Source organism: Canis lupus, chromosome 13, assembly GCF_048164855.1.
Source record: "Canis lupus baileyi chromosome 13, mCanLup2.hap1, whole genome shotgun sequence".
Taxonomy (NCBI): domain Eukaryota; kingdom Metazoa; phylum Chordata; class Mammalia; order Carnivora; family Canidae; genus Canis; species Canis lupus.
This window is the reverse complement of record NC_132850.1, coordinates 13801773-13824326: the sequence shown is the minus strand read 5'-3', so window position 1 is coordinate 13824326 and position 22554 is coordinate 13801773. Positions and strand designations below refer to the sequence as shown.

At 35.8% G+C, this 22554-nt stretch overlaps 1 protein-coding gene and 1 pseudogene across 3 annotated transcripts in view; both read right to left on the bottom strand.

Moving 5' to 3' along the window:
- SPATA6 (spermatogenesis associated 6) overlaps positions 1-22554 on the bottom strand; it is a 145931-nt gene that overhangs the window by 20687 nt on the left and 102690 nt on the right. The window contains exon 11 of one of the 3 annotated variants that reach the window (XM_072772211.1): positions 19775-19874. The exons of 1 other annotated variant lie outside the window; for it this stretch is intronic. In XM_072772211.1, coding sequence (XP_072628312.1) covers positions 19775-19874 — 100 coding nt within the window. The remainder of the gene's footprint in view (positions 1-19774; positions 19875-22554) is intronic. One more of the 3 variants, XM_072772212.1, reaches the window with a different exon arrangement.
- On the bottom strand, positions 15240-16694 carry LOC140602560 (elongation factor 1-gamma-like; annotated as a pseudogene).

Sequence of the window (22554 nt, the reverse complement as noted above, 5' to 3'; positions counted from 1 at the left end):
CATAATAAAACAGAATAGAATCCAGAACGATTTCCATGTAAACAGAGTAGTAAGGGAAAAATGGCCATTTGAAAAAGGATGATGGATCATAAACATAGGGGAAAAAATAAACTTTCATCCAAATCTCACATTATACATACAGATCAAGTTCATATGCATTGTAGATCTAATGTGAAAGGTAACATGATAAAAGATTTTTAAAATAGGGGAATTTCTTCAGAATCATGGTTAAAGTGAACCAAAACGCTAATCAAAAGGAGAGGAAAATTGGGCTATATTAAGAACTTCTCTTCACGAAAGGACTTTTATTCAGAAAACAAACATGCATGTCACAAATTGGGATATATTCATAATATAAAACACACCCATCAGAAAATGTCCAGGAATTAAAATAAAAGACCTTAAGGCGCATATGGGTATACACAGAACGAGTCTAACATGTGCTTTCTGAGAAGTACTACAAAGGCCAAACTGGATAAAAACAAGAGAAAATCACAGCTAAGTATATAATATTAAACTGCTGAGAAGAAATGACAATGAAAAATACCTTAAAAATTGCCAGAGAAGGAAACTGTAGGAAAATGTTAGCGACAGTGTGTGATTGACAGACGAAAGGTACCCAAAGATTTCCATGCCTTAATTCTCAGAACCAAAGAATACATAACCTTTTATAGCAGCAGGGGATTTTGTAGATTTGACTAAGGATAAGGATCTTGAGAAGGGAAGATTACCTTGGATTATCTGTGGGCCCAATCTAATCATTTGACTTTTTTATTTTTTTAAGATTTTATTTATTTATTCATGAGAGACACATAGAGAGAGGCAGAGACATAGGCAGGGGGAGAAGCAGGTTCCTCGCAGGGAGCCCGATGTGGGACTCGATCCTAGAACTCCAGGATCACGCCCTGGACTGAAGATAGAAGCTCAACTGCTGAGCCACGCAGAGATCCCAAAGAAATGACTTCTTAAAAGCAGAAAAATCTTTCATGGCCATGATCAGACAGAGGGGAGATGTGATTAAGAATTAGGGTCAAGGGGCACCTGGGTGGCTCAGTTGGTTAAGCGTCCAACTCTTGGCTTTGGCTCAAGTCATGATCTCATGGGCTCCTCACTCAGTGGGAATCTGCTTGAAGATTCTTTCTCTCTGTGCCTCCCCCACATGCTCTTTCTTTCTCTCTCTCTCAAAAATAAATAAATCTTAAAAAAAAGAATAAGAGTCAAGGGGGATGCAATGTTGCTGGCTCTGAAAATGGAGAGAAATGGCCACATGCCAAGGAATGTGGGTGATCACCAAGAGCTGGAAAATGCAAAAGTTGAACCTTCCCTGGAAACACTATAAAGAAAACAGTTCTGCTAACACCTTGAGTTTAGCCCAGTGAGATCCATGTTCAGGTCTATAGCAATGTAAGGTAATCAATTTGATCTACTAAGCTTGTGATAATTTGTTATGGTACCAATACAAAACATAATATTTAGAGGCACAAATCTCCTCATAAAAACATATATTGTTTAGTGGTTAGATAGAATAATTCAGAGCAGACCAATACTCTTGTTGAAAACTAGAATGCAAAAGATGCATGCCATATAACTAGATGGTAATTAAAAGACAAACATCTGGGGACCTGGGTGGCTCAGCGGTTGAGCTTCTGCCTTCAGCTCAGGGAGTGATCCCGGATCCGGGATGGAGTCTACTTCTCCCTCTGCCTGTGTCTCTGCTTCTCTCTCTCTCTCTCTCTCTCTCTCCTCTCTCTCTCTGTGTGTCTCTCATGAATAAATGAATAAAATCTTAAAAAAAAAAAAAAAGACAAACATCTGTCAGGAAAAAAAGACTTTTGTAACAGAGCAAGTGAGAGCTGAAAGCGTTGAGAAGTAGTGAATTGTTACTTACCAGTTACAATCACATTTACCCTAAGGGCACTTGACTTCTGGGAGCATCTAGAACTGGTCATAGAGCTGGTGCTGGCAGACAGAAACCAGGAGCTATCTTGGTGACTATGTAAAGCTGATGTCATAAAAACAGAGATGAGAAAGGACTCAAATACATGAATATTTTCTGAATGTTCCTGGTATGGAAATGTAAGGAACTAAACCTAAACTTCCTGAGAAGTAGGACAGAAATTGCCTCAGTTTCTTCAGAAGACAAAGATCTGAAAAACTCTGACTTGAAATGGAGGCTAATTATCAAAAAAAGAGAGGTGAGGTGAGATTTAAGGAAAGTTTGATTAAGGATTTACCTTACTGAGATTGGTAAACTGAGATTTACCAATACATCAATATAGCTTCAAACTAATTTTGTCTCTTTTGAATCAAGGTTAGCCCCTGATGCTACCTGACTAGTAAAGAGGGAAATGTCTCATCATCTGGAAAAATCTTAAAGTTCTTTAAAAAATGTCTAGAATTTAACTATGAAATCAGTGGTACAGTCAGGACAGTACAACCAGTAAGCAAGAGTAAAAAAAGATAAAGGAAATAGATCACAAGTGTAAGCCTGGTATCAAAATGAGGAAATAAGCACTTTAAATTATGATCAATATGTTCGAAAAAACAGATTAAAAGTTGAACAAAATATACATAAAGGTTAAGGATTTCCAGAAACATTGGCATTTATAAAAATTAAAGAGATAGTTTATATCTGAACATTAAATAGGATAAATAAAGAACTAAATAGATGGGTTTAACAGTATATCGGAAACAGGAGAAGCCAAGATCAGTGAAGCAGAATATAGGTTCATAGGAAATGCTAATAAAAGAGAAAACAGAATGATAAATACAGAAAGAAGTGTAAGAAACTGGGAGACAACCGAAAGGTCTAGTAGATGTAACTGGACACCCAAGAAGTAAGGAATAAAGATAAATAAAGAAGAAAGGAGTTTAAATGGAGTGTAAGTATTCTAAAATTTTAGCATCATCAAAAAACTGGCAAAGAAAAAAATTGTATTAGATTGTAATAGAGGATACATGTATTTTACAGGGCAATATTAAAATAATAATAAGCAAATATATACCCTATGAGTTAAAAGAGGGAGAAAAAGGAATAAAAATATCTCAGTCAAAGGAGACACGCAGGAGATTGAAAAAACAAACACTAACAGATCTGTCAGATAGAAAAATAGAAGGATGGTATAAACCCAACAACATCAGTAATTAAATGATTATACTAAATAAAGAGAAAGACTGAGTAATACAAAACTCAACTATATAATGCATACATCTTAAATACAGGGGCACACAAGGGGCAAAAATAAAAAAAATGAAAAATACCAATCAACATTAACCAAAAGAAAGTTGATATGGCTATAATAATATCAGACAAACTATACTTGAAGGCAAGAAGCTTTCCTAGAGGTAAAGACATTTCCCAATGACAAACAGGCCAATTACCCAGAAAAAAAATCCCCACAATCCAAACTGTATGCATCTGGTAAGATGGTTTCAGAATATGCAAAGCAAATCCATAATACATGATCAATTCATACTCTCTGGAATACCTATAATGGGAAAATAAAACCCAGAAAATACACTGTGTTAGCAAGGATGCAGAAAACTAGAACATTCAACCACTGATACTGAATCACTTTGAAAAAACTCTGGCAGTATCATCTATAGAAGAATACACATTCCTTATAACTCAGTAATTCCATTTTTAGGCATATATTCAACAGGAATACATATTTATGTTCATCAAAGAACATATATAATAATATTGATAGCAGTACTATTTGTATTAGCCCCAAATAAAAAGAACTGATAAATTTTGATATTTATTGAAATACTATAAAGCAAGGATTGGCAAACTATTCTTTGAAGGGCCAAATCAGGGCAGTCTGGGTGGCTCAGTGGTTTAGCGCCGCCTTCAGCCCAGGGCCTGATCCTGGACACCTGGGATCGAGTCCCACATCAGGCTCCCTGCATGGAATCTGCTTCTCCCTCTACCCCCCCCCCCCTTTCTTCTCTCTCTCTCTCTCTCATGAATAAATAAGTGAAATCTTAAAAAAAAAAAAAAAAAGACAGAGAAGGACCAAATCATATATATATTCAGCTTTGCAAGTTATGTGCTCTTTATCACAATTGCTCATTTCTGCTGTTGTAGCTTGAGGATAGCCAAACAAATAGGTCTATCCATATTCCAATATAACTTTATTTAAAATGTAAAAGTCTGGAATATGTTTGTGGGCTATAGTTTGCTGATTCCCACTACATAATAATAAAAAGGAAGCACATGTATGTCATAAACATAATGATCAGCCGAAAAAATCAAATACAAAAGGGTAAATACCATATGATTCCATTTATGAAATGTTCAAAAACACATAAAACTAGTCTATATGTTGTTATATATTAGAATAGTAAGTTGTGTAGTGACTGAAGAAGGCACCAGAGGCATTTTGGGTTGTCATGTCTCTGACCTGGATGCTGTTCATTCATGGGTTCACTTTTTAAAAACTCACTTTGCTGTACAACTTAAGATTAAAGTACATTATACTGAAATACAATTTTAAAAATTACCTAAAATAGCAATACTAAAAAATCCATGGGAAACATCTGCAACCAAATTATTTTTTATTTGCAACCAAATTAAATGACAAGATATTCCCATGAACTCTAAAATATCAGGAGATACTCATAAACTCCCAGTAGGTACATGAGATGGTAATACCATCTGTGGAGGAGAAATCAGAGGAAAACATTGAGGCATCTGATAAACCAAATAACTTCAAAGTAACAAAAAAGAGTATTCACTCAAAAGCTTGGTGAGCCAATTCAGAAACTGGAACTGGAAAAGATTTCTCCCACTCTCATAGTGATGAGTACAAAGGATTTACAACAAATTCTGAAGGAGCTGGAGCAGTCTGGAACTCATTAACTCTCAAAACTAATATGCCAAAGTCACCTTTCAAGATAAAACTTTACACTGTGTATAAACATCTGGAAAAAAAAAGACAAATTGAGCAGTGAAGTAAAAGCAAAGGAAAGAAAAATTCTATATAAAAATTGGGAAGAAGAAGGAGCCAGGAAATGTCAGAAGCTAAGCTGCCATACTTTAGAACAAATGAAGACAGAAAAAAAGAGCTCTCAAACTTCACATTAGAAAAATTCTAAATCCTATGTCCCTTTCTAAAAGTTCATGAAAAAATAATTTTATAAAATAATCATCATAAATGGGTTAAATTTCATAAAAAGTTTTAAGAGAGGGGGAAAAAGACCAAATAAGGAGACCTTAATTTAAAAAAAAGAAAAATCATGCCAGAAAAGTCATGCTCACAAAACAGATGGAAAATGTACTGTGTCTTCATGACCTGACAATTTGTCTTCCCAAGAGTAAATGATCTTATGAGAACAAGAAAGAAGCTTTAATTCTTTTTGATCTAGCCTCAGAATTCGTAACTCTTATTTCTGTAATAATCTATTGTTTACACAGATCATCCCTATTCACGTGTGGTGGGACAAAACTACACAGGGGTGAGAATACTGGTAGGCAAAAAATCACTGATAACCGTTTTTACCCCAAAAGTAAAAGAACAAATTTAAGAGAATTTAAAACAATTATAGGGATACTAACTGGGCTTGAAAAAAGCAGAAATGACACTAGAGAATCTCTTACTGCAGAAATAAAAGAACTAAAATCTAGTCAGGCCAAAATTAAAAATGTTTTAACTGAAAAAAAGCCCAAATGAATGCCATAAAAATGACGGATAGATAAGGCAGAGGAATGAATCAGTGACACAGAAGATTAGAAGTAATGGATCATGAAGGTAGACTTAGGGAACTCAACAACTTATTGAAATAGAATACCATTCATATTATAGGAGTCCCAGAAGATGAAGATAGAGGAAAAGGGGCAAAAGGTTTATTTGAGCAAGTTACAGGTGAAAACTTCCCTATCTGTGGAAGGATATAGGCATCAAAATCCAAGAAGCACAGAAAACTCTCAATAAATTCAACAAAAGCCAACCATTGCCAAGGCCTATCATAGTCAAATTTACAAAATAAACAGACACAGAAAGAATCCCGAATGCAGCAAGGGGAAAAAAAGTCTTTAACTTGCAAGGTAAGATAGATCAGGTTTGCAACTAGGCAGGTTGGAAGGGGTGGCAGGATATATTCAATGTGCTTAATGAGAAAAAATATGCAGCCAAGATTACTTTATTCAGCAAGGCTGTAATTCAGAATAGAAGGAGAGTGAAAGAGTTTCCCAGACAAAAACTGAAGGAGTTCATAATTACTAAACCAGTCATGTAAGAAATGTTAAGGGGGACTCTTTGAGTGTAGAAAAATCACCAAAAGCTCCAGTCAAAAGACACAGGGTATCAGAATGGATTTAAAAAGATCTATCTATATGCTGCCTACAAGATAATAATTTTAGACCTCAAGACACCTACAGATTGAAAATGAGGATAAGGAGAACAATCTATCATGCTAATGGACATCAAAAGAAGGCTGGAGTAGCCATACTTATTATCAGACAAACTAGATTTTTTTTTTAAGATTTTATTTATTTATTCATGAGAGACAGAAAGAGAGAGAGAGAGAGAGAGAGAGGCAGAGACACAGCCAGAGGGAGAAGCAGGCTCCATGTAAGGAGCCTGATGTGGGACTCGATCCCCAGACTCCAGGATCACACCCTGGGCCAAAGGCGGCGCTAAACCGCTGAGCCACCCAGGGATCCCTCAGACAAACTAGATTTTAAAACAAAGACTGTACTAAGAGATGAAGAAGGGCATTATATTATAATTAAAGGGTCTATCCATCAAGAATACCTAACAATTGTAAATATTTATGTCCCCAACTTGGGAGCACCCAAATATATAAATCAATTAATAATAAACAAAAAGAAACTCATTGATAATAATACAGTAATAGTAGGGGACTTTAACACCCCACTTATAGCAATGGACAGAGCATCTAAGCAGAAAATCAACAAGGAAACAATGGCTTTGAATGACACACTGGGCCACATAGACTTCACAGATATATTCAGAGCATTTCAGAGTACACATTCTTTTTGAACACACATGGAATATCCTCCAGAATAGATCACATACTGGTTCACAAATCAGCCCTCAACAAGTATAAAAAGATTGAATCATACCATGCATATTTTCGGACCACAATGCTATGACACTTGAAGTCAACCACAAGAAAAAATTTGTAGGGACTTCAAATACATTAAGGTTAAAGAACATACTGCTAAAGAATGAATGGGTTAACTAGAAAATTAAAGAAGTAAAAAAAAGAATACATGGAAGCAAATGAAAATATGACAGTCCAAGATCTTTGGGATGCAGCAAAGGCAGTCCTAAGAGGGAAGTATACTGCAACACAGGCCTATCTCAAGAAGCAAGAAAAGTCTTGCTAAAATACACAGCCTAATCTTACAGCTAATGGAGCTAGAAAAGGAACAGCAAACTAAAGCTGGCATAAGAAGGAAATAATAAAGAGCATAAATAAGTGATGTAGAAACCAAAAAAAAACCTCCAGTAGAACAGATCAGTGAAACTAAGAGCTGGTTCTTTAAAAGAATTAATAAAATTGATAAACCCCTATCCAGACTCACCAAAAGAAAAGGGCCCAAATAGATAAAATCACAAATGAAAGAAGAGAGATAACAACCAATACCACAGAAATACAAACAATTGTTAGAGAATACTATGAAAAATTATATGCCAACAAACTGGGCAATCTGGAAGAAACAGACAAACTACCAAAACTGAAACAGGAAGAAATAGAATATTTGAACATACCCATAACCAGCAAAGAAATTGAATCAATAATCAAAAGTCTCCCAACTAACAAAAGTCCTTGGCCAGATAGTTTCCCAAGGGAATTCTACAACATTTAAAGAAGAGTTAATACCTATTCTTCTTAAACTGTTCCAAAAAAATAGAAATGGAAGGAAAACTTCCAAACTCATTCAATGAAGCCAGCATTAGTGGGATTCCAAAACCAGACAAAGACTCCAATAAAAAGGAGAATTACAGACCAGGCCAATATCCCTGATGAATATGGATGCAAAAATTCTCAATAAAACACTAGCCAATCAAATTCAACATCAAATTAAAATAATTATGCTCGGGATCCCTGGGTGGCGCAGCGGTTTGGCGCCTGCCTTTGGCCCAGGGCGCGATCCTGGAGTCCCGGGATCGAATCCCACGTCAGGCTCCCGGTGCATGGAGCCTGCTTCTCCCTCTGCCTGTGTCTCTGCCCCTCTCTCTCTCTCTGTGACTATCATAAATAAATAAAATCTTAAAAAAATAAATAAATAAAAATAAATAAAATAATTATGCTCCACAATCAAGTAGGATTTATACCTGGGCTGCAGGGTTGGTTCAATATTCACAAATTAATAAATATGATGCACTGCATTAATAAAAGAACCATATTATCTTGTCAGTAGATGCAGAAAAATCATTTGACAAAATATAGCATCCATTCTTGATAAAAACCCTCCACAAAGCAGGGGATAGATGGAAAATACCTCAATATTATAAAAGCCATATGTAAAAGCCCTACAGCTAATATCATCCTCAATGGGGAAAAAACTGAGAGCCTTTCCCCTAAGGTCAGGAAGAAGACAAGGATGTCCATTCTCATCATTACTATTTAACATAGTACTAGAAATCTTAGCCTCAGCAATCAGAAGAAAAAAAGAGAGAGAGATAAGAGGCATCCAAATCAGCAAAAAGGTCAAACTTTCACTGTTGGCAGATGATATGATATTCTATATAGAAACCTGAAAGACTCTACCAAAAAACTGCTAGAATTAATACATGAATTCAGCAAAGTTGCAGGATATAAAATCAATGTGCAGAAAATCTGCTGCATTTCTATACACCGATAATGAAGCAGCAGAAAAAGAAATTAAAAAATCGATTCCATTTGGAATTGCACCCAAAACGGTAAGATTCCTAGGAATAAGCCTAACTAATGAGGTAGAAGATCTGTATTCTGAAAACTACAGAATACTTATGAAAGAAATTGAAGAGGACACAGAGAAATGGAAAAGCATTCCATGCTCATGGATTGAAAGAACAAACGTCGATAAAATGTCTGTCCTACCCAAAACAATCTACAAATTAAATGCAATCAAAATACCTGTGTTTTCCACAGAGCTAGAACAAACAATCCTAAAATTTGTATGAGACAACAAATCCTACAAATCCTAAAGGAGAACACAGGCAGAAACCGCTTTGACCTCAGCTATAGCAACTTCTTATTAGACACGCTTTCAGAGGCAAGGGAAACAAAAGCAAAAATGAACATTAAAATAAAAAGCTTCTGCACAGCAAAGGAAGCTATCAATAAAAACTAAAAGCCTATGGAATGGAAGAAGATATTTGCAAACAACATATCTGATTAAAGAGTTAGCATCCAAACTCTATAAAGAACTTATCACACTCAACATCCAAAAAACAAATAATCCAGTTAAGAAATGGGCAGAAGACACGAATAGACACTTTTTCAGATGGCCAACAGACACATGAAAAGATGCTAAACATCATTCATCACCAGGGAACTACAAATCAAAACCATGATGAGATATCACCTCACACTTGTCAAAATGGCTAAAATTAACAACATAAGAAACAACAGATTTTGGTGAAGATGCAGAGAAAGGGGAACCCCCTTGCATTGCTAATGGGAATGCAAACTGGTGCAGCTACTCTGGAGAACAGTGTGGAGGTTCCTCAAAAAGTTAAAAATAGAACTACCCTGTGATCTAGCAATTGCACTACTAGGTATTTATCCAAAGGATTAAAAAAAAAAATACAGATTCAGAGGGGTACATGTCAATCAGAGAAGGACAAGTACCATATAATCTCAGTCATATGGGGAATTGAAGAAAGCAGATGAACATATGGGAAGGAGGGGAAAATAGAGAGAGAAACAAACCACAAGAGACTCTTAATGATAACGAACAAATAGAGGTTGATGGAAGGTGGGTGGGTGGGTGGGGGTTGGGCTAGATGTATGATGGGTATTAAAGAGGGCACTTGTGATGAGCACTGGGTGTTGAATATATGTGATGAATCACTGAACTCTACTCCAGTAACCAATATTGTGCTGTATGTTAACTAAGTAAAATTTAAAATAAAAAATTTTAATTAAAAATAAAAGTTATATTCACAAACATATTGAAAACATAATGAAAGACACATGACATACATTGGGGAAAAAAATCAATCCCGAATAATCAACACCATGATGTAAAATGAAGGGGGGGAAAGTGCACAATATTTTAGCTTGACTTTCCAAACTAAAGGAGCAAATCCCTCACAAGGGAAAGAAAATTGGATTTTAAGCAGATTTTGACAGAAACATTCTCTGTCACAATCAAATAACATATTTAAAGTAAAAAAAAAAAAATGTAAGCCAAGGATTTTTATATCCAGCCAAAGTAACTTTCAAGAATAAACACTACAGACAAAATATCATTACCATGCAACTCAGGGAATTATAAAGTTCCTTATGGGCAGGAAATTTGATTTTACGAAAAGATCTCCAGTGCTGTGCATAGTGGCAGATGCAGAGCATGCAGATATTTGGTTGAGAATGCTCAGTATATGTGAATTAACCTAGGCAGAAAAATATGACTAAGTTTAAGAGCTTGTATTCAAGCTGCTCTTAGTGTAAACCAATTTAAGATACTGAGATTAGTGTACAGTTTAAGCCAGCTGCATGCATGCAAATATGTGTGCGTGTGTATGCACATATATATTTACATAGTTTGTTTTTGTTCAAAGGCACTAGGGAGCTGCTTACATAGTAGTACTAGTGGTACTAACATTCCTGAGAGAAGAGGTAAAGTAAAGGTCTGCAACTGGTGTTTTCCTGGGGGCATATGTGTATAGAGCATAGAACAAAATGCTAGGAATCTATGCTTTGTGCAACCACAGGTCCAATACATATACAAAATATGTGTTAATCAACTATTTTATGTTACTGGTTAGGCTTCTGGTCAACTACTATTAGTAGTTAAGTTTTGGGGCATCAAAAGTTATATGCAGATTTCTGACTGTGCAAAGGAAGAAGGTCTGGAGCCTGTAACCCCCACATTGTTCAAGGGTCAATGGTAGTTTAACTTTTTATTTTTGAATATTTAGATTTACAAAACAGTGGCAAAGATAAAAGAGTTGTACCCGGGAACTTCACCCTTCACCCCGGTTCTCAAAGTTTATATCTTAATATAGCTATAGCTGATTTTGCAAACCTAAGAAAGTAACATTAGTACAGTAATTATCTCCACTGCAGACTTTATTTGGATTGCACCAGTTTTTCCAGTAAGGCACTTCTATTCCAGGATCCAATAAGGATACCATGATGCTTTTAGTCATCATTTCTTAGTCTCCTCCAATCTGTGCCAAGTTTGTCCTTCTTTGTTTCTCATGACCTTGATGGTTTAGAAAAGTACTACTCAGGGATTTTGTGGAAAGTTTCTCAATTTGATTTTGTCTTATATTTTTTTCATGTTTAGACTAGGGTTATGGGTTTTGGGGAACAATGTCAGAGAGCAGTGCCCTTCGTATTACTTGATATCAGGGAATACAGGATGCCAGCATGATGTTAATTCTGATCACTTTGTGAACGTGGTGTCTACCGATTTCTCCATACTTTATTCATCAGAAACAAATCACTAAGTCTAGCCTATGCTCAAGGGAAGAGGAATTAAGCTCCACACCTCATGAAAGAGGCAATATCCACAATTATTATTTACAATTCTTCTGTAAAGAAGATGTGTCCATTCTCATTCTTAGTCATTCATTGTTTTGCTTATATCAACTCATGGATTTTATTTTATTCTTTTATTCTTTCAGCTATAATCCAAATATTGCTATTTATTTTGTTGCTCAAATTATTCTAACAATGGTCACTGGGACTTCAGATGGGCTCCTGTGTTCTTTTGATATGCTCCTGTTCTCCTTACTACCCCCCTTCTTTTATTTTAAAAGCAATTCCTCACATTCCATACTGCAAAATATTCCATCCTAATCTTGTGTTTTCCCTGTCCCAGCCTCAGAATCAGCTATTGCTCCAAGAGTCCCAATAACTTTTACTGAATATGGGTATTCAGAAACCAAGACCTGGGAGAGCTGGGTGTGTTCATTGCTATTGGGTTGCCACTCCTTTTGAGACTTTTAGAGAACAAAACTAGGAAATATGGATGTGTACTAATCTCAATATATGCTCATATCTATATCTGGGTCATTCTCTCTGTATATATATCAAAATAAACATGGATGTAACATAGGGTATACTATGATTAAAAATCTGGTTGTCTTTATGATTTATTTACTTACTTGTTCAACTCTCATATAAATGTAAAACTCTCATATAAATGTAAAGTATTTTCAGAATTGCTAATCCATACCCTTGTAAGAATCACACTCATCTAATAGAATACGGTGTGGCAAACTTCAACTCCCAGGGCATTTCTGGCCCTTGCCTGTTTTTGTAAGGCCTGATAGGTAAAAACAAAAAAAATTTTTAAATAGCTGGGGGAGAAAGTTTCATAAATATCATATAAAATTCACATATTAGTACATATGGATAAAGTTTTACTGGACTACAGAAACACTCATCTGTTTACCTATTGTCTATGTCTGCTTTAGTGCTGTAACAGCAGAGTTGAGTAGTGTGACAGGGACCCTATGACACAAAAAATATTTACTCTGGCTCTTTCGAGAGCTCTCTATTACAAATCGCTGCAATAGAATGTAGTGATTAAATAGTTCTTTTTGTCTTTAGCCTCATAGTATCCAGCCAAAACATAATACTCCAAAGTCATTTAGGTAAGCTAATTTAAAGCTATATCTTGTAATTTTAGAACCTTTAGATTCATTTGTTATAATCTGCATTAAATCTTCAGAAGCCCAAATATCAACACTTGTTATTTTTTCTTTTTTCATTCAGTAAATTTCTTTCTGATGTATATTTCTAGTAGTTTTGACAAATGCATAAGGTAACAAATACATAAAGTAACAAATGCATAATGCAACTTCAGTAACAATCAGTTCCAATACTCTAAAAATCTCCCTGTGAAACTAATTTCTTTGTAGTCAACCTCTTCTGACTCACCCATACTTTAATATTTCAACAATGTCTCACATAAATAAAATCATACCATTTTATAAAGCTTTGAGTCCTAGCTTCTTTCACTCAGCAAACTGAATTTAAGACTAACCATGTTGTTATATGAATTTAAATCTCACTTTTTTGGGACGTCAGGGTGGCTCAGTGGTTGAGCGTCTGCCTTCAGCTCAGTGTGTGATCCCGGGATCTGGGATCAAGTCCCACATCAGGCTCCCTGTGAGGAGCCTTCTTTTCCCTCTGCCTGTGTCTCAGCCTCTCTCTCTCTCTCTCTCTCTCTCTGTCTCTCATGAATAAATAAATCTTAAAAAAAAAATCTCACTTCTTAAAAAAGATTATAGTTTTAGAGATGGGGAGAGGAGCAGGCAAAGAGGGAGAGAGAGAATCTCAAGCAGATTCCCTGCTGAGCATGGAGCCTGACACAGGGCTTGATCCCACAACCCTGAGATCATGACCTGAACCAAAATCAAGAGTCGTCAGGTGACTCTCTAGTTCATCCTTTTTTATTGCTGAGTTATATTCCATATAATGGCTATACCATAGTTTGTTTGCCATTTGCCTTTGAAGAACATATTGACTGCCTCTAATTTTGGGCAATTATGAATAAACTTTCTAAAATATTCATGTACAGGTTTTTTTTTTTCCATGTACAGGTTTTTATGTGAACCTAAGTTTTCAATTCATTTGGGGAAATACCTAAGTGTAGGATTGCTGGGTTGTATGATAAGTGTGTTTAACCTTATACGTAATTGCCAAACTATCTTGTGGCTGTACTACTGGGCATTCCCACCAGGACTGAATGAGAATTTCTATTGCTCCACATCCTTGACAGCATTTACTAGTATAAGTTTTTTTGGTTGTTTCTGTTAAACAATTCTATAAGGTGGCAGTGGTATCTCATTGCAGTTTTACTTTCATTTCTATGATGATTATTGAGCATCTTTTCATGTTTATTTGGTGAAATGTCTGTTCAGATTTACTGCCTGAGGTTTTTTTTATAATAAATTTATTTTTTATTAGTGTTCAATTTGCCAACATACAGAAAAACACCCAGTGCTCATCCCGTCAAGTGCCCCCTCAGTGCCCATCATCCATTCACCCCCACCCCCCGCCCTCCTCTCCTTCCACCACCCCTAGTTCATTTCCCAGAGTTAGGAGTATTTATGTTCTGTCTCCCTTTCTGATATTTCCCACACACTTCTTCTCCCTTCCCTTCTATTCCCTTTCACTATTATTTATATTCCCCAAATGAATGAGAACATATAATGTTTGTCCTTCTCCGATTGACTTACTTCCCTCAGCATAATACCCTCCAGTTCCATCCACGTTGAAGCAAATGGTGGGTACTGCCTGAGTTTTAAGAGGATTTTTTAAAAATTCTGGATGCAAATCCTTAGTCATGTATGTGATTTGCAAATATTTTCATCCAGACTATGACTTGTCATTCTATTCTCTTAACAGTGTCTTTCACAGAACAAAATTTTTAAATTTTAATGGAGTTCAAGTTATCAAATTTTTAAATGGATCATGTGTTTGGTGTCATACCTTAAAAGTAATTTACAAATATAAATAGATTATCTACTATGTTTTAGGTTTATTTTTAAATGTTCACTTTTAAAAATCCAGAACCATGCATTGAAAAGACAGCAAATGCAAAGTCTCCGTTTAATTGACTTTGCACTTTTGTCAAAGATCAGTTGACAATACTGATGTGGGTCTATCCTGGGGGATCTATTCTTTATATGTCTATTATTTAGTCAAACCACACTGTCTTCATTGTTGTGCTTTATAGTAAGTCTTAAAATTAGGTAATGGATCCTCCAACTTTGTTCTTTTTCAGAATTATGTTTTTGGTTTTTCAATTTCCTTTGCCTTTCCATATACATTTTAGAATCAGCTTGTCAATTTCTACTAAAAAGTTTTGATAGGGTTTTAATTATGATCCCACTGAATCTAGAGACCAAATTGGAAAACTGACATCTTCATATTGACTTCTCCATTCTGTGAACATGGTGCACTTCTTCATTTAGTTCTATCTTCTTTGATGTTCAACAGCATTTTGTAATTCTCAGAACGCAAATACTGCACATATTTTGTTAGGATTATATCTAAGCACTTCAATTTCTGGTGCTATTATAAATGGTATGGACTTCTTTTCTTTTTTTTTTTTTAAGGGTTCAATGTTCAGTTTCCTTTAATGACCCCCATCTCCCTGAAGGGCAGGTACAGGCAGCTAGGCGATGATGACAAGAGATGTTTACTTGAAGATCTTGCCCTGATTGAAGGTTGTGCCCACATGCTGGAAGGCCCCCTCCCAGGAAAAGTACTCTCGAACCAGCGTCTGGGTCTCCTCGCTGCCAGGATCCAGTTTCCGCCACGTATAGGACTCGTAGTCCACCTGCCAATCTGGACTCAGCGGAAAGGCAAGCTCCTGGCCTCGGAAGACCCAGACTCCAGAAATGGAGCTGCTGTTGTTGGTTCCAAAGAGGATGACACTGGAAAAGGCATTCTTCCTCAGCTTGTCCAACCGTTGGAACATTCCAGTGATGAGGTTAAAACTCATAAAGGTCTGAGTGAGCTCCTCAGGGAAGCCGGTATTCAGCGTACCACAGGGACCAGCTATCCTTATCGAAATGCTCCCAGAAATACGGCAGTGCCACAGTGAGAGTGTCCTCATTGGAATACTTGCGCTTAAATTCGTCCAACACTAAGGTACTCTTGGGCAGGTGAGCAAAGGGGTCTTTGGCCTTTGGCTCAGCAGCCAGTGTCTGCTCTCATTCATCCATTTCCTCCTCAGGAGCAGGGGCAGCAGCCTTCTTCTCCTCTTTCCGCTCAGCCTGGGGCTTCGGCTTCTCTTCCCGAGAACCCTTCTCTTTCCGTGAGGTGTCTTTTTTAGGTTGGCTCTCCGCAAACTTTTTAGCATCAAACTGGGCCATCTTCTCACAGAGTTTCACCTCCCCCAAGACAGCCCGGAACTGGGGCTGGTTAATGCAAGGTAAGGAACCAGCGGTTGGTATTGGGGAAGGCCTGGCGGAAAGAAGGCTCCAGGACCTGTTTATAGAGCCTCAACAGGGTGCAGACAACTGTGATGTCAGCCAGTGTCACACGTTCACCCACCAGAAAAGTCCTCATCTTCAAATGAATATCCAGGAGCCCCAGAATTCACCTCACTTCCTCCTTTGCATTCTCTGTGGCCTGCTTGTTGTGGTGCATGATGCCCAAGGTAGGAAACACCCAGGTACTGGCTGGGGGCACTATGTCGCTATCAGCAAAGCTCACCCACTGCACCACCTGGGCTGCTGCCTCTGGAGTACTTCCCCACAGTTCCTCATTGCTCACATAGTAGGCAATGGCATTGCTCTCAAACACACAGAATCCATCGTCACCCTCAAATGCTGGAACCTTGCCGGCAGGAAATTTACGGAGAAATTCAGGGGTGCGGTTGGTTTGGCCAAAGTGGAAGTGGGGTGGTGCGGAGAGCACGCGGACCTGAGCCCCGCTGTATTGAGCAGCAATGAGAACCTTGAAGGCCCTCCAGTTTTCAGGATATGTGTACAGGGTCCCAGCCGCCATGGTGATTCCGCAGAGAAAGGCTGGTATGGATTTCTTAATTTAAAATTCCAATTATTCATTGCAGATATATAGGGGAAAAATTGGCTTTCTTTATATTTTGTGACCCTGTTAAACTCACTTATTAGTTCTGAGAGCTCTTCTGGAGATCCTGTGGATTTTTCTGTAAAATCATATCCTCTGCAAATATGTTTTTTTTTTCTTACTTTCCAATCTGTATCCCTTTTATTTCGCTTTCTTATCTTCCTGCATTGTCTAAGACTCTCCATATGATGTTAAAAGAATATCAAGAGAGAGCATCATGGTTTCTGAAAGACTGAATATTCGGTCTTTTACCATTAAGTATAACATTAAGTATCATATTAGCTATAGGTTTTCAAAGATGCTCTTCATTAGGTTGAACATTCCCTTCTACGTCAGCTTTACTTTATTAACAGTTTTAATATCAATGTAAACACAGAAGACAGGACTAGTAAACTAGAGGACATGTCTCATGAAAGCATGCAAACTAGAGAGAGAAGAAAGTAAAGAATTAAAAATATCAAAATAAGCATAAGATGCATATGCATCTAAAATTTTTTAAAAATTTTACATAAGTCTAAAAATCTAATACAAGTATAATTGGGAGTTCTACACAAACAAATAATGGGGCATAAGCACTGTTTAAAGAAAGACTGGCTACAGGTTTTCCAAAATTGATGGAAAATACCAACCTTCAAATTTAGGAAGCTCTGAAAACTCAACATAGAAATCAATCTAAGAATATGACATGTTAGGTATATAATAGTAAAATTACTAAATGCAAAGTTGAAGAGTAAATCTTAAATGCAACAGAGCAGATGAAAAATCTTCATATTACTTCAAAGATATAATAGCTTACTTTTCAAGACACAAAAGAAGCCAGAAGACAATGGAATAGTTTCTTTAAAATACCAAAGAAAATAACTACCAACCTAGAGTTTTATATCCAATAAAATTATCCCATAAAAAATAAAACCAAGATGTTTTCAAACAAAATCAGAATTCATAGCCAGGGGAATGTCAAGAAAGAAGTATTAAAGGCAGAAGGAAAATGACCCTAAAATCCATAGGGGAACATGGAAGTTAAGGAAAGAATGAAGAATAGAAAAAATATATAAATGACTAACATGAATAAACATTACTATATAAACAAAATTAATTTCTTGTGTTTTATGTATATAGAATTAAAATGCATGCCAAAAACATGCAAAAAAGGGGGCAGGTTAAAAGAGGGTTAAATGTTTTAGGGCCTCATTATTTTTAGGGAGGTCAACAAAAAAATCATTTATCATACATGCATGTTGAAATCTCTAGAGCCACCAATAACAGAAGAGTTAAAAATGAATAACAAGTTAATAAAAAAGAAAGTTATAAAAAATACTAATCCAAACAAAAGCCACATCAATCTACATAAAAATTCTAGATCTTAAGTCTACAAAAACAACCCCTTGTGCTACTCATAAGATATGCACTTTAAATATAATGATTAAAAGATTAAAATGTATACCTCTCAGGTTATGTTTTAACAGGTAGTTAGAATTACCTGAAAAAGTCTTTGATGGCACCTTCTTTATTTTTTTGTTTTTTGACGGCACCTTCTGAAGCTGAATGTATATATACCCTATGTCTGGGAAATTCCAAATAGGAAGAGTACATACATACCCAAAGAAGAAGAATACAACAATACTCAAAGTATGCATAAAATGCTTATAGCACCTCTGCAATAGCCCAAACCAGAAACAACCTAAATGTCCATCAAAAAAGGAAGAATAAATCAACAGTAGTGTTTTCATATAACAAACACCATACAGCAGGCAAAAGTAAAGAATTATTGTTGATTATAAGATATGTGCAGTACCAAGAAGTCTGAATTGCAAAGTCAAAGTGAAACAAGTCAGACAAAGAAGCAGATATTGTAGGATGTCATTTATATAAAGATTAAAACACACAATACTAATCTTACTATTTAAAGTTAGATAATGTTTACCCTTGGAGTGGCAGTAGCTGAGAGGAAAGAAAAGCTTCTGCAGAGCTGGTAATATTTTATTTCTTGATTTGGGTAGACAGCTTACACAGGAGTGTGCTGATTATTATAATTCATAGAGTTGTTACTTATGATTTGTGCATTTTCTATATGTATATTGTGTTTTGAAAACAAGCTTAATTTTTAAAAAGGTTTTATTTATTTGAGAGAGAGAGAGAGAGAGAGAGAGAGAGAGAGCACACAAGCCAGGGAAGAGGCAGAGGAAAGAGGGAGAAGCTGGCTCCCCGCTGAGCAGGGAGCCCAATGGAGGGCTTGATCCCAGGACCTTGGGATCATGACCTCAGCCAAAGTCAGACACTTAACTGATTGAGCCACCTAGGTGCCAGAAAACAAGCTTAATTTAAAAACAGTTATACATATAGAAACTTAAAACTGTACAAACTCATGGAATGCCAAATAATCCAGTTATATGGTGAGGACCAAGCCTAGTTCCTAATATGACACTCATGATAAATGATTCAGTAGACTACTGAATGAAACAAACAAACAGAAAAATCAAACACAAAAAGAATACACTGCAATTATTCCCCAGCTGTCCTTCATATATATGTTTGTTTGTCTTACCTCAGAAAATATTCTCACACTGATGTTCTCTAATATTACACCTGGTAAACCTGATCTTTTCTTTTAAATATTTAATTAACATAAAAACAAGCTGAGAAGTTTATTTCAAAATAATTATTTCTCACCCCACTTTACCATTTAGAACAAAATCTATTTGTAAGAAATGGAAGTGTTTTATACCGGGCCACAAGAGTCTCCATACTTTGAAGGCTATGAAATAATTACCATAAAGTTACTACTTACTGACTATGAGATAATTATTAGTAACACTGTTTAGAGTTCAGATGATATCAAACATTTTGCATAACGACTCAGGCCAAGCCAGAAGTTAGAGATGTTGCCTTTAGCAAAACCACTGACTTCCATCATTTGGAGGTTGTATCTTTTTTCTTCTCTTCCCAGTGGTTAACTATTACAAGTTTTAAGCATCTTGAGTGGTTTTCTTGCCCAATTAGAAAAGGCCTTCAAGAAAATATTTTAGAAACTAACATATAAATGTCTTTGATGAGCCTGATGTGATTTCAAGACATTTTTTACCCGGTCATGGATCTCATCGCAGTTTGAAGGTGAACACCAATCAGAATGGAATCTGTAGACATAAAAAACAAAGGTGACTTGTAGCCAGAGGGAGAGAAAAATAAATCTTTCCAAATGCCAGACACAGAAAGTCATTTTTTTTTTTTTTACCTATCCCCATGTGATAACATAGAAAGATGAAAATAGTATATTTTCTTCACTGACCAAGGATGAGAGGCAGATGTAAAATCAGGCACTGATTCTCTGCAGACATATTAAGTCTTTGTAGTATGTAGTATGTGCAATAAGTGGTCTTAATAAAGTTTGATGTGAATTAGGGAGAGCATACCTATATATATCTGACCACTTTAATGATCTCCTTACATAATTTGTTAGAGCTTTAGCTCCAAATAAAGATACAGATGCTCGTGGGCAGCCCCAGTGGTGCAGCGGTTTGGCGCCTCCTGCAGCCTGGGGTGTGATCCTGGAGACCCGGGATCGAGTCCCACATTGGGCTCCCTGCATGGAGCCTGCTTCTCCCTCTGTCTGTGTCTCTGCCTCTCTCTCTCTGTGTCTATGAATAAATAAATAAAATCTTTAAAAAAATATACAGATGCTCAGATTAGAACAATTCCATGTATAGTGCCTTTAAAATTAGTTTTTATTTTCCAATAATTTCATCATACTCTCTTAAATTATGTAGAAGAAATTCCTTTCTGTATACAGAAAAATAAAACTAATTTTATGAAATGAAACAAAATGTTTAAATAGATGAAAATATTATTTAGAATCCAATTATGTTCTTACTCCCTCAGAATACATAAGAACATAAAAATTGAATGATCCCCCCTCAGCATAGATAACACTTCTCTAGTCTCTCCTGTAAGTGTGTTTTTTAAGTGAATATTGAAAAACAGGAAAATGTGACTTTTATTAAAACCTGAGTTTGGGAATAGAGAGAAATAAAGCAACCGTTCTTCTTTCTTATGCCCTTCCCAAACTCAAAATTGGCATTAGTATAACTAAGCTACTTTATCAATCTTATAAGTAATAATGAAAATCTCCAGGTCCATCTGATTATAATTCATCATATCAAGTATTATTGATATAATTCCTTCATAAAGGAATGGATACTAAAATGTTAACTGCTTACACTTTGCCTGTTTTCTCCCAGCTTGTGATGGCAAAGTTATAATTTTATATGTTTACTCAAAATATAAACTCTTAATCAGGAAAAATGATTTACATGACCTGTTTTTTAAAGAACACAGTCAATAATGGATGATCAGCTATATCTAAATTTTAATCTCCTACATTTGTAAAAGGAAATATTACTGGATCTACACAAATACATTGTCCAATTTTGTTATTTGCCTACGTAGGTAACATATCTTGAAAACCTGAGATCCAAATATGCAGTTCCAAGAGGATCTCTTCAGTGTACTATGAGAGGATCCACTAGTCTGTGCTGTGGTATAAGAAATGATTGCCCAACAATCTTTAACTTCATTTACAAAATTCGAAACCGTAAGCATGATTAAAAGGAATATCAGCTACTTTTAAATTAGATTTGCTAGTATTTCTTAGTCTGATTTTAGTAATAATTCTACAGCCTAATACATATAAGTCATAATACTAATATTTATTTTTGGAGGACAAAACTGTTTCTGAAATGTAACATTTATAATAAAAATTGCAACCGTTTTATGTGTGTTAACTCCATTGAAGATATTTTTTTAAATGGGCTTAAAGCAAAAAGCACCTTCACTATAAATAAAGAAATTCATTTGCTTACAGTCACTAATAGACTTTTTGAAAGCCTATTTATTCACATTCGTGATTAAGGAGTCAACATTTTATAATAATCCTAGAGGAAAACTTATTTTATCTTAATGACTATTTACCCAGTTAAACTCCTATAGCTGTATATCTTGTCATAGTCCCAATTTTGCCGGGGACACACAATCTACATTTCCATCATTTCAAATTGCTTACTGATTCCACTCGATTTTATAAACACCCTCTAAGTATACTGCTCACTAACCTAAAAAGCCGTATCAGAGAACGTATTATATTTTAAGGTGTAGTACTGAGTGTTTTCAAAAGGATGAAATGTTTCTGTTCCTGGTGATATGTCCTATAGACACTTTATTTTCCTTTATAACTAAATCAAAATCTTTTTTAGAACATACATTCAAAGTAGAGGTGTTCTACCCTAGTGAAAGTAAAAAAATTTATCTACCCTAAAAAGTACCTCAATAAAAGTTTATTAATTCCTTTAGATGAATTTAAATTCTTTTATTTTAAAAGTACCTCAACCTTCCTCAAGTGATAGGTGATAATGTTTAATATTAGAGCTACTTGTTTCCTTCTAGAAAAGAACTTACTACATCTACTATCAAGCATCAGAATAAATGTGCAAATGCCACTGACTACTAGAAGCCATCACCTGCACTGGACTATGAAAAAGAGACAGCTGACTTTAGCTAACCTCAGTGAAGAATTTTTGAGTATAGCCTCAGTGAAGAATTTATCAACTTGGGAAGACAGACTTCAAAAGCTGGGACAAAATTACAGACAAGGATAAAATAACGTGGGACTAAAATTCATACTGTATTACAGGTAGACAACTGGAGAGCTCTGTGAAATATGTGAAAAGGCAGAAAAATAAAACAATATTTATAAAAACATATCCAAGGAGATACAGGTGAAAAATTTGTTGAAAACCTAGTGAGATGGCAAAGAACCTAATG